At 39.2% G+C, this 13,199-nt stretch overlaps 1 protein-coding gene across 1 annotated transcript; it reads left to right on the forward strand.

The window, feature by feature from the left end:
- Positions 1-8,307: 8,307 nt before the first annotated feature.
- LOC113349713 (proteasome subunit beta type-6) lies at positions 8,308-12,180 on the forward strand. Its single transcript, XM_026593743.1, has 8 exons — positions 8,308-8,525; positions 8,679-8,755; positions 9,889-9,944; positions 10,601-10,673; positions 10,951-11,062; positions 11,196-11,269; positions 11,570-11,644; positions 11,790-12,180. The coding sequence occupies exons 1-8, from the start codon at positions 8,423-8,425 to the stop codon at positions 11,919-11,921; spliced, it is 702 nt and encodes a 233-aa protein (XP_026449528.1). The 5' UTR covers positions 8,308-8,422; the 3' UTR covers positions 11,922-12,180.
- The last annotated feature ends 1,019 nt before the right edge of the window (positions 12,181-13,199 follow it).

Genomic DNA, 13,199 nt, shown 5'->3' on the forward strand with positions numbered 1-13,199 from the left:
CGTGAAAACCTAGCTTTAGAGTTTCCTTTTCCTCTTGTGGACGTGTGCACAGTTTTCGTGGTGGAAGCATTCTCCTTTTGGTCGCGAGCATATTTCCCATGACCAAACGTAACTTGGACGAGGTCATACTTTCCGCGGCTCATGTTACCTGCGGCATTGCCTAGTTTCGGCCAAGAGCGTACTTCCCGCAACGTCACGTGCATCTCGTTGAGCAGTCCCAATTCTTTTAGTCGTGAATGCCATGACACGTGGCCAAAAGAGAAATTTCCGTAAAAAATGTGTTGTTGACCCTTGATTGTGGTAGCGAATTTTGATAAAATCTCCATGTATCCTTTTCTTCAAAGTAGTAATTCTTTTCCTTTGCTTCGTTGTAGTTACTTCAAAAGCATAAGGGATTTTGTTAAGAGGTCACCTGAAAGTAGTTCTGCCGCCGCGTTAAGGGGTACCAAAAACTCCAAACCGAACACAGATGATGAGTTTTTTACGAAGTCTACTACGATTACAAGGACCCATCCCAAATTCGTGGCAACTCTTTTGACTGATTCAGAGAATGATAGAGAAGTCAAATCAGTCTGCCCAGGGCGTATAATGAGGTTTTGCTTTTAGAAGAAAGAATATATGGCTTCTCCCATAGACTTCAAAATATGCCTTAGTCAATTGCGCTCTTATGATAAATGGATGAAGTTCATGATGAGCCGCGATCACGTAAAGGCCAACTTAACTGAGGCGCAAATCATGCATGCTGTCATGGCGCCTGCGGTACTTCAAATTAGAAAAGATGTTGCAAGCTTGATTACTTTCATCTCAAGGTGGTGTCCGGAAACTCACACAACTATATGTAGATGGGGTGAGATGACTATTTCTCTGGAAAGCGTAGCCATTCTGTTAAGTCTCCCGATAATTGAGAATGTAGATGTTATCTTGTTTGAGGAAGAAGAAAAAATACATGCCACTTTGGTCACAAAAGCATCGGGATATGTTTGAAATAATTATGAGGAAAAGTGCTTCTATAACTGGTGGGTGTTCGAGTGGTTCCCTGATGAGCCGGAGTTGGATCTAGTGCTAGATGATACGCTCCATGTCGCTGCATTTTTAGCTCTGTGGCTGTCCAAAGATATTTTCGACGATGGCTCTGGTAAGAAGGAGATAAAACAGGAGCTTATCAAATTTGCCATCAAATTGGCGAAAGGCGTCGTTGTTTCCATTGGTGGCTTGTTTCTTGGTTCTTTGTACACGCATTTGGATCATATGGTCGCGGACATGTATGATTTAAATGGTTATATGAAAGTGGACTCATACGTTCACGTCGCTTTTCTTCAAGCGTGGTTGTGGGAGAATTTCAAAAATTACGCTCCTAATCTGAGAACCTTGTTTCTGATGCATATGGCGGTTCTAGTATACTCCGTTGGTTGGAGAGGCGTCCAAGACCTGGCGTAAAGCTCATTGATTTCCTTGACAACTCGCATGCAGTTAACTTTCGTCCTTGGGCCTCGGCCCATGCCTCCATAGTTCAGCCGAATACTTTTTCCGTTGCTCCGAACTTGACTTTGCTTTCTGCTTGAGAGAACATGAGCGTTGGAGAGGTTGTACTTATACGAAGCTGTATCTCCGGACACGTGCCATCCTTCTTCCGGGGGTCTTTCAAGGCGGTCTCTTATAATATTGACAGGGCGGCCCGACATATGAGATTTGACCAAGGGGTCCCATTTATTCGTCAGCCGGTTGCTCCGGAATAATTGTTACCAGCTGCTCCTGATGCCAGTGTTCTTGCGCCAGGTAAAAGCATTCCTTTCTTGCTCTCGGAACGAAGACCTGTGACGACTCCCAAATATAATATCTTCTGGTAAGATGAGTTCCTCGCCATTCATCAGTTCGTGTAGGATGTTGTGACAAATCCCCGTGGTAAACCTTCCTCTGCGGTTCTAGCGGAGCATAAGTTGTTGAAAGAGCTTCCTTCGGGCAAACAAAAATCCTTTAGATTGGACGCAGACAGTCCCCAGAAGAAGGAGCGAAGGTCGAAAAATCATGCAGGTGGCTTCCAATCAGATTTAACGACACTTGTGACCTTCAAATCTTTCAACACGCAGGTGTGTATGATTCTCTTCATAGACTTGGCTGAATTCCATAAATTTTCCATTTCGTTACCGACTCTTCTTTTTGACTCATGGTCTCGGAAACTCGAATATCTTCGCTAGACTTTCCCACGGCCAAAAGACGACGCCACTTGAGGGAGGAAGCGACAAGACTGAATCTCTTGAAGAAGAATCCAAAGAAGAGGAAAGTTCAAGATCTGGTGATGAGAGGAGTACTTATGAATACAACGACGAGTCTTCTTCCAGTGGGCCAACAAATGAGTCGGTGGGTTTTCCACATCCCTCTTTTCTTTAGGTCATTTATTTATTTATTTATACCGAATAAATGATTAATTGGCGATATTTATAGGAAGAGGCTGCTTCCGAAAATAACTCTGAGATGAAGATCCACGACAATGAGGGTGTAACAGTGTCTCCAGTCATGGAAACCGTACCTGTTAGCAACCCGGATATGGAAACTGATGTGCTTCAGATGATAGAAAATGCCCCCACGGCTGCGGGTGTGATTGTATCCAAAGAATCCTTGTTGGTCGCGGAATCGATTGCAGGCGCCACTTTCGACCCTCCATTCTTGATTCCTCGTGAAGATCACGTGTTGATTGGAGGCTTCAGTGTACCGGCTAAGCATGAGGATTTGTATACCAGAATATGGGAGAGATATGGACACATCACAACAGCCAAGAAGATCACTAGCCGGTTCGCGTTGGTTAAGCGAGTGGAAGAAATATTATCTTCAATTCGTGGTATGCGCAAGGTGACTGGTCATACCGTTTCTGGAGATGTAATCTCAAACTGGGAGTTCCACCGAGATATGTGTGTAAACTTTGAGTTTAACGTTTCATGGTTTTGTGAGGGATTTTCCGAGATCCAAAGGCTGCAGGCTGAAGCGGTTGATGGTCCTTCCGCGGATTTAATTAACCAACAGGAGGTAGAAGTCGAGAAGTTATCCCAGGAATTGAAGCTGAAGCAGGCGGCTCTTAAAAGTATGAAGGACATTTTTTCCAAGAAGAACGAGTCGTTGTTAGGCAACTTTCCTTGAACACTTTTATTTTCTGAACTTCTTTTCTTATGGTTTTTTTTTGAAAGACAGAAGAAACGCCTAGTTAATGGTATGGTTTTCTGTTTTTTGGATTGATAGATGATTGCTTTTGTAAGAGTTTTTGGTTTATTTTTGGAGGAATGGCTTTTGATCAATTGATATGTCAAAATCTGAATTACGAATGTTAGTAGCAAAATCATTCAGGACCGTGAATGTTGCATAATAAAGGAAGAGACATGAAATCTTGGGATGATTGGGTCATCGGCTTCCATGATAAATGTGGAAATCTAAACAATAGGTCGTGTAAACATCATCTGGAAAACTTACTCGCTTTAGGGTCTTTCACCAGAACTGAGTCTCCAGGTAGTAAATCCGAGTCTTTACGTAATGCCCTTCTTTCCACGGGAAGTCCCCGGTCATTCTTTATTGTCGGTGGAACATCTTTATGTTGATCCGTAGTAAGATGGAGAATCTCTAGTCCCCATACACAATTCTCCTGAAACCCCTATTTTCTTGGACGGTGCATTTCAAAGCATGGCATTCGCTGGTAGGATAATGGAAACGGGAGTTGGATTTATAACCGAGAGATTAATCTCCCACTGTGGTCGCAAATTTTTTGAGGGTGAAAACGTTTGTCTGCTGATTTCGGTAATTTTGGGTGTGTGGGTGAGAAACGAATCTAAACCTTAAACAATGTATTGCACGGGAGTACTTTTGATTTGAGAGATCAATCTGTACAATCCTGGCCTAAACCAAGAAATGGCCGTTCCAGGCTTGCTTTGGTCACAAAGTGAAGGAGAAGGGTTGGTCTTACGGAGGGAAGCGAAGAAAGTGTTGAGACCAGAATATATAGTTGATTCTGGAAGTGTGGGTGTTTTGTGACTTATATCAGAAAGTAGAACTAGTGAACCGGATGGAAAGCTATCAGGTGATTTCTAGATACTGTGTGTTGTCGACCAAAAACTTGTGCTTTGGTGGAAATAGGTGAGACCTATTTATACAAGTCATAGTGAAACGAACCCTGGTCTCGTAGGAAGTGGAAACGATTGAGTGGTGGAAGAAAAGAGTAACGTGTAACTGCCAGACGTTATGTTTCCATGATGAAGAAAGTGAATTCGGGTAACCGCCGGTCATTACTCTTCCATGATGAAGGAAATGAATTGTTCACAACGTTACTTTTCACCACCACTAATTATCCTACTTCATGAAACTTTCTTCTAACGGGCGCATTGCACGTCGCACGCTGTAAACTGCCAGACCAATACCCTGATGAGCATCCCCCAGTTTGTGACATATTTTGATGTCTCGAGTGTTTTCGTGGAAAACATGTAGCACTTTGCTACGTGTGGCAAGTTAAAATTGAGAGACTTGCCGCAGGTAAATAGCATGTAATGCTAGGCTCGTCTTGGCTAGTCTCCTAAAACTTGTCACGAGCTCATCAGTTCGGTGGCGAACTTGGATGGCTGAGATTGCGTCTCATGAAGAAGGATGGCCATTGATTATAGACACATCTTGTCGTATAATGAATTGGTGTCAGCCACATGATAATGGCATGCCAGTGGCGTAACCATGGCATGGCGTCATATCGGCATGCTAGTAGCCGCGGCATAGTGGTATGCCAGTGATGTTGCCGCATGGCCAAAGCTAAAAATTGGCTCCGCAGCCAAAGTTAGGGTTTGGCGTTGTGGAAGGATTTTGCGTGGCCAAGTCTTGCTGCCGTGGAAGGACTTGGCTTGGCCAAGTCTTGGCGCCGTTGGAAGGATTTGGCGTGGCCACGTCTTGGCTCCGTTGGAAGGAGTTGGTGTGGCCAACTCTTGGCGCCGTTTGAAGGTTTTGGAGTGGCCAAGTCTTGGCGCCGTTGGAAGGATTTGGCGTGGCCAAGTCTTGGCGCCGTTGGAAGGATTTGGCGTGGACAAGTCTTGGCGCCATTGGAAGAATTATCCGTAGAAGAATTAGGGCTTGGCGTGGCCAAGGCATCGTGGAAGAATTCTTTGTGGAAGAATTAGGGCTTGGCGTGGCCAAGGCGTCGTGGAGTCGGACCCACATGTGGCGCGGCAACATTGGCCCTGTTGCCACGCCGATCCCGTTGCTCTGGAAACGTTATTTGGCTTTGGTAGAAATTTGCTCAAATTAGGGTTTGTCGAATACCCTAATTAGTGCACGTGGAGTGCGGCTGCGGCATGGCGCAACTTTTGTGGAAATGGTGTCATGGCTATGCCTAAGGAACCATGACCATGCCATAGTGTGGAAACGCCACAAGAGTAGGAATTACCGTGTGGTGGTTATTTATGGCAGGTTGCCACGAATTGGCATGTTTGCTAGGTAGCATGTTGCGAAGTTGGCATGTTACGAAGTTGCCGCGGTAGAGTGCGTTTGTCCTTTAATGTATGGTGGCAAGTTTAGAGCAACCTGATTGGCCACAAAAGGGGGCCGGCCAAACATAAGGCACGACCACACTTCTGGTGAGAGTGTGGCGCCTTTAGGGCGAGCTGATTGGTCAATGGGAAGTGGGGCCCGCAAGCTAGGGCGTGGCCGCACTTCCAGTATGCTGCGACGGATTTAATTAATTTTTAAAAGCAAGGTTTGGTGTATTGAACGAGGCGTGAAACTCTAACTTCTGCAAGTTAGTCTGGACGATTGACTGAATTCTATGTGTCTACACAAAGTTCTTTTAAGTTCGTTACAAGAGAGCAACATGCTTTTCTGATTGAATACTTTATGCAAAGATCTTATTCTTGATACTTGGAGATTCGTGCTACTCTGCTGCGAGTGAACACAAACCGTCATGCCATAGCAATATTAAGAGTTCAGCTGGGGAACATAGCATATAAGGTATTCAGAGGAACTTATATTAAGTGAATATACACAAGGCGCCGAAATTTACAGAACATATGGGATTCGCCAGTCTGGATAAATTTCATGTAAGTATATTGAGCGACTCAATAAATTTTCCAGTGGAGAGGTTAGCACACGTGGCTCTGTTTCCTTGCAGAGTGACGTCACATCAGATGCAAGGTTTTACGATTTTAACCCTAAGCTAAAAACCACCATCAACAAAGTCAAAACAACCATACCTTATAGAGATTGTCTCTCTGATCTCAACACTTTCTCTGCTTCCCTCCCTAAGATCAACCCTTCTCCTTCATTTTGTGACCGAAGCAAGACTGGAATGACCATTTCTTGGTTTAGGCCATAATTGTACAGATTGATCTGTCAAATCTAAAGTACTCATGTGTTGTACATTTGTTTTGGGTCTAGAATCGTTTCTTATCAACCTACCCACTTTTACTCTTTTCTCCAGAATCGGTTTTTACCCTACTACAATTACTTATCGAGAAAAAAATTATCAAAAATAATTGTTCCCTCGGTTTCCACAACCACTCATCCCACAAAGATATATCGTTTAAGCACTAGTTCAAAGTATAACTCCCCTCTTGTGTTTGTTATTCCTTGATAAAATAAAAGAATAACAAAAATACGACCTTTACCAGAGAAAGTTCGACAAAGATCTTAGCAATGACATGCCACAAAGAAAAGCTAAAACTGAAACTCATATGTATACGAAATTTACAACTTATGAAACATAAATATCTGATAAAGCAACCCTAAAAGTTAGATATGAAATCTGCTAAATCAAAAAGTCACAAAATCATAAGAGATATGCTAATATGAGACCGAAACTTATATTTAATAAAAACTAACAATTTATCTCATGATTGAAAGAAAAGCTACGAGATCTTAAATATGAACAAGCAATGAAATCTTAACTATCAAAAGAGTGACACAGGATTCATAAGTAAAGCTTATCATTCATATTATTGATAGTTTGAAAACAAATTTTGCACAATCATTAACGTGAATCAACAATTGAATATTTTATTCAAAAGTTTAATCTTAAAGTGAGATTAAACATAAAGTCATCTCTTTTAGTGATCATCTTCAAGATCTTCAAACTTTTCATGATTTTCATCCTCTACACCACGACTGATTTCCCGAACATGGTTCACAGTACTCTCATTATGTTCATTTGCTATAAAAGTAACTTTTTGATTGTTATTACGAGCATACTCTCCATACCGATTCCAAGTTTAATCAGATTTCTTTGGTTACGGATAGCAGATCTTAGTAATGTTGCATGTTTGTGATGAGTTTCAACAGTATTGAGAAGGATATATCTAAGACCGAAGATATCAAGCATGTATACAAAAAAACAAAATTAAATTACCCAAAAAAACTCAATTAAAAAATTTTCAGAAACAAACAAATTATTTATTTTTCTAATTGAACACATATAAAAGAGTAACTCAAATCATAAATTCAGTACACCACACATACATCCATACACCCACCAGGACCATTACCTTTCTTCAAACGTAACCTTAATTTCTCATAAACCCTAGTTCTCCAAATCCTAATTACAGTTTCAAACACTCTAGTGTTATTCTCAATAACCTCAGAAAAAACAAATTGAAACGCAACGAAATCATAATAACTTCACGCAGAAAAGATGAAATTAGACCTAAAAAACCATTGAATCATCTCTACTCATTGAAAATTGATATAAGACCATAGATTTAAAACCCAAAAATGGGATCACTTTGAATCTTCTTCCAAAAATCATATCACTTAACGGAACAACAAGATTATCCTCGATTAATTTTACCATGTTCTCTCGGTAAAAAAGGTACTCATAAGAAAGATAAGATGAAGGAAAAAAGAAGTCACAAAGAAGAAAAAAACCAAAGAAAAAGAAGCGAAGACATAATTTCAGAAAATATGGGTGTGAGGGGGAATTTTAACCCAAAACATGGGTGCGGGCGTGAAGTTTTCCGCCAGTGGGTTTCACCATGAAAATAAATAAATATGAGAAATGGGTTTAGTAGGAGTTTTCACTTCTTTCTTTTGAAATATATTTTGAGGCATACTCAAATTTTTTAAGGCATACTCAAGATTCGGCTGATAACCTATGTTTTTGCCTAGGTTCGGGTGATAACTTTTCAGCCGAACTTAGACAGATGCATGTCTCAAAACAGGTTTCTTTCTTTTTATAACAGTGGTCCGGACGTGGTTCCTCACTATTCAATACTATTCAAGCCCATGCTTTTGGGCTTTGTCTTGGGCAAGAGGTTAAAGCCCCATAGTCGCTCTTTCTTTTCTATATTCATTCAGCACTTTTCCCTGGAAAAATATTCATACCTTCGGAAGAACACTTTGTCTTTTCTTTTTTGTTGTTGCTTCAGAACACTCTTTTCAAATCAATTTTTAGAGTTTACTCTTGAGAACTTCTGCAATGGATCTAGACTTAAACGCTCCTCACTCAATGGGAACTACCATCATTGGAGTCACTTATGATGGCGGTGTTGTTTTAGGTGCAGATTCAAGAACTAGTACAGGTAAGAAAAATTAGGGTTTTTTGTTTTCTATTTTGACTTAAATTTTTACCAAATGAAACTCCCTATTCTATGTTGCATTGATTCTTTTTTCTGTCTCTTTTTATACATCTGATGAGTATTTTTATTGATTTGTGTATTTGTTGAATTATTCAGGGATGTACGTTGCTAATCGGGCATCAGACAAAATCACACAGCTTACAGATAATGTTTACTTGTGTCGTTCTGGATCAGTAAGAATCTTCGTCTTTTTACTTCTGCTTACAATTATTTGTGCTTTTTAAGCATCTCATTCATAAATTAGGTTTAAGTTTCATCTTATGGTTCCGTGTGGCACACATATATCCGAGTAGTAAAAATTGGGGTATGAAAAAGAGGAGATTTTTCAGATTATTCCACATTCAGAAGATGGTCTTTGAAAAAAGAGAATAGAAGAAACACTGGTGTATGTTGCTAATACAGTGCTTCCTTTTAAGCTATATTAACATATTGTTAGATGACCATTGCTAGCCAATTACTTCTTATTTTGCAAGTGTTAGTCCTCTATGCATGCAGTTTTGTTCCATGTAGCCTAGTCTTGTTTTGTTGCGTTAGGTGTTGAAGCTTTTGATAATTTGTAATTTGTTGTAGTCTACCTTATACCTTAATTGCCTTATATTGACCAGTATGATTGGACTATAGTATTGGTATTCAAATGGTTGGTTCATATTTTGTAACGTTGTATACCTGATGTTAACGGACCTCTGTACTCTATTCTTCTCCTATATAAACCATGACACAGTATCTTGGGACTAATGGTTCCTCTTCCTGAATCATCAATTATTGCTTCGGGTTCTGTCTTTTTATTACCCTTTGTTGCATAGTAAGATTCTAAGTTCGAATCTTATACTGAATGTGCACTCTCTTTGTCCATCGGTTATATTTTAGCGCCTTTGCTTTTCGCAGTGGCGGCGGTCCTGATAGGATCTTCGTGTAGCAAATTTGTTTCTAGCATGTTCTGTAAATTTTGTTTCGAAATGTGACAAATGTTAGTCTCTTACTTGGTAGGTAACTAGTGTCAACATTTTGTCCGTTTTTTCTAATACGATAAAATGCAATCATTCGTAACATCGAGATAGTGAATATAATTTAGTTTTTGAGCTAAATATAGAATTGATGTTCTAGCATTGTGAGAATAATCTGGTTTAGACATAACTGAACCTTTCTTGTATTTAGACATAACTGAACCTTTCTTGTATTTAATGCCTTTGATTTGAACGGTGCTGTGTTTATAACTTTGTATTAGGCTTTTTTGTTCATTAAGATGATAGTTATCGTGCGTGTTTTATTGCTGTTGCTACGTGCTAACTTCTTGCGATCATGACAGGCTGCTGACTCTCAAGTTGTTTCTGATTATGTGCGTCACTTTCTTCACCAGCACACGTGAGTGGATGTGTTTCTCTCTTTTTACTTTCATGTCTTTTCCTTTTCCTTTACTTTACTGCCTTGTGGTTCAGACTTGGGAGGCAGTCTTAAATATTATTTATTCATGTCAGAAGAAAAATAAAGAATTACTCTGTTCATTACATATATACTATTAGGAGATGTGTCTTCTCAGTTTCTTACCTGATCACTGTTACTTAACCTAGCACATAACAAATACGAGTTATCTTCTTTACATATAATATTACGTGGGGTGAACGGGCCATAAATCACAAAGTTGTTAGTCATAGGTTAGTCGTAGCTTGTATTTTGCTTAGTCATTATTTAGAGAAAGGCAATATTTCCATCTAAATGTTTTAATGCTTAACTGTATCATCATGAATGAATATTTTTGCAAGAGTAATGTTTTAATGCAGTATGGTGCATTCAATGGAAACGAGCATTCAGGTCATAACTTTAGAAAGGAATTCAATTGTGTATGATCTTCGTTGATGTTGCGCGTACACGATGGTGCGTGGTGCATTGCTTGGGTCTGACCCATCTGTGGATGGGCATATGACATGTCGATATTTTATGCGTTTCTCTTTGTAGTCTTCTCCTGCAGACAATATGACTGATAAGAACTACATTCGCTTATACATTTTTTATGGGCGCAGGATACAACAGGGGCAACCTGCAACTGTAAAAGTGGCGGCGAATTTGATTAGGTTGCTGGCATATGGTAACAAAGTATGTTTGTGTAATCCTTCTAATTTATAGCTCTTGGTAACGGCGTAAAGCAAACATGATATATTCGTAGGATCCATATATTTCTTCCAGTACTTATTTTTTTGTTTGTTTTGTTTTATTTCGTTTATAGGAATATTTCTATGGAACATATATCATATCATGCTATTTTCCTGCAAGTTAGGTAGATCAAGTTGACTTTCTTCCTTTCCAATATATCATTACAATAGGGTGTGTATGCTTCTGATTTATTATGAGTTTCATGTTATGTACTCGTCAGAACATGCTTCAAACTGGTATGATTGTTGGTGGATGGGACAAATATGAAGGAGGAAAAATATATGGAGTGCCTCTTGGCGGGACAATTGTAGAGCAGCCTTTTGCTATTGGAGGTGTGCTTTTCTTTCCTTATTTCGACCTGACTGTTATAGTGGTTATTATTATTGCATTTTTAGCCAAGAAGAGATTTGATTGGATACGTTGTTTCCTATCAATGCTGACTTGTAATCCTTTCATGTTCTTCAGGGTCTGGTTCCAGTTATTTGTATGGATTCTTTGATCAAGCATGGAAAGATGGGATGACCAAGGATGAAGCTGAGGTAATGCTAATTGCTTGATACTCTACCAATATGTTGTAACTTTTAATAGACAATTAAGTTATAAATTATCCGCTTAATTGGTCATCGGCGGACCTTTTAGCTTTTTGATATTCATCAAGGCTTATATACAACCAAGTAAAGAAAAAGGAGAAAAATGGAACATCAAAGTTGTAACGTGTGCTGGCCCATAATCTTGACCCAGCTGCCATTTTTTTTTTTGTAGTTCTCTTATTCTGTAAAAGCATCTGTGATGTAGTTTAATTTATTCGTACAGTATTTAACTTTGCATATTTACTACAGAAACTAGTGGTGAAGGCTGTCTCTCTTGCCATTGCTCGTGATGGTGCAAGTGGAGGTGTCGTTCGTACTGTCACTGTGAGTTGTTCTGTTTTCCATATATAGTTTACAGTTCTTGCTTCTTCCAAGATTACTGAGGGAAAACTGAATCCATTTCAGCTATGAACTCTCTGTCACAAAATTGACCAGTGGTGATCTAATGTTTCTTTTCTGGTGTTTGTAGATTAACTCAGAGGGAGTGACAAGGAATTTCTATGCTGGGGACACCCTTCCGTTGTGGCATGAGGAGTTGGAGCCCCAGAACTCATTGTTGGACATACTATCATCAGCCCCCATCGAACCAATGAGAACATAGAGAACCTAGAAAAAAAGGGAAATAGATTCGTCTATCTTAATCCTTTCTAGGTCTGTTTGAGATAGCTGAACTATTGATGTAGAACTCTCTCCCTTTCTTGTTATACTGTCCAAAATTCTTTATTATCAGTACCTAGGTACTTTGAAGCATGCTATTTGTTCTCATTATGTTGGTAAATGGTATGTGTACTATGTAATTCTGTTTCACTTTTTAGAACTCCTTATGCTGTTAAAAGTGACGTAGGAAGGCTACTGTTTGTGGAACTCTTTATGCTCCTAGATAAATGAACAGCTAGGAGGAGACCTCTGCTAAACTCTGATCACTACTGTTGTTAGGATTACCCTAATAGTAGTTCTGTAAGGCTTGTTTGTGTGCCAAGCTGGAGGCGAAGTCTCAGTTACAGATAATGTGCTGATCCTCCTACTTGTAGAAACGATTTTTTATTTATTTTTTGGTGTGATCAATTACTTGGGCACCGAGTACTTAAACTCGAAAATAATCATATTAGCGAATTATCTAATTCAAGCCAAACCGAACCATAAACAGCCCTGATGTCAAAAACATCTTAGCTAATAATAGTTCTTGACATTGCAGTTATGTGCCTAAAGAATAAAGTAGCAGGCATATTGGAAAGCTAGCCAGAGTCTCGTCTTAGTAGTGTTGCAAAAGTTGTAAATTCTGAAAGTTAATCAATATATCTCTTGCTTCAAAAAAGAAAAAAAAAGTTATTACGTTTGTTTACAAAAAAAAAAGCATCCTATTGAAGAAAAAAGTAACACCCATCGTATCCCAATAAAAGAAATATTCATATATATATAACACCCATCTTATGATTCAATATGAGCTTTCACTATTTTGGGGGAGCTTAGTGATGATACTGTATGTTTTTTTTAGCGTTTGAAGAATTGTTTAGTTAGTAATGATGCTGGTATTGGTCTAGACAATTTTATTTTTCATAGAATGTTGCTATTCAAAAAGGGATTAGTGCTCAGCTTGTTGTTCGGGTGCCAACTAAAGCTTTGTACAAATCCATGTGATTCTTGAATCTTGATCCTTTTTATTCTATATTTTATTGTAGTTTATATTATTATAATATGATGGTAAGTTGGCTATATATTGTTATGGTTTTTATTGGTTTTTACTCTCCGGTATTTGTGTTTGTTTGGTTTTTATGGGTTTTTGGTAACGTCAAAATAAAAACCAACTGCCTAGAATTGGTTTTTTCGAGTTTCTGGCTTTTTCAATCTCTGATTTTTTGGGTTTTTCTGTCGGTTTGGA

This window comes from Papaver somniferum, chromosome 2, assembly GCF_003573695.1.
Source record: "Papaver somniferum cultivar HN1 chromosome 2, ASM357369v1, whole genome shotgun sequence".
Classification (NCBI taxonomy): domain Eukaryota; kingdom Viridiplantae; phylum Streptophyta; class Magnoliopsida; order Ranunculales; family Papaveraceae; genus Papaver; species Papaver somniferum.

What these genes read in the sequence shown, in the direction of transcription:
- LOC113349713 (XM_026593743.1), top strand. Translation starts at nt 8,423, where the DNA reads ATGGATCTAGACTTAAACGCTCCTCACTCAATGGGAACTACCATCATT. An exon ending in CACTTTCTTCACCAGCACAC is followed by an intron (nt 9,945 to 10,600) that starts GTGAGTGGATGT and finishes TTATGGGCGCAG; the next exon opens with GATACAACAGGGGCAACCTG. An exon ending in GTGTCGTTCGTACTGTCACT is followed by an intron (nt 11,645 to 11,789) that starts GTGAGTTGTTCT and finishes TGGTGTTTGTAG; the next exon opens with ATTAACTCAGAGGGAGTGAC.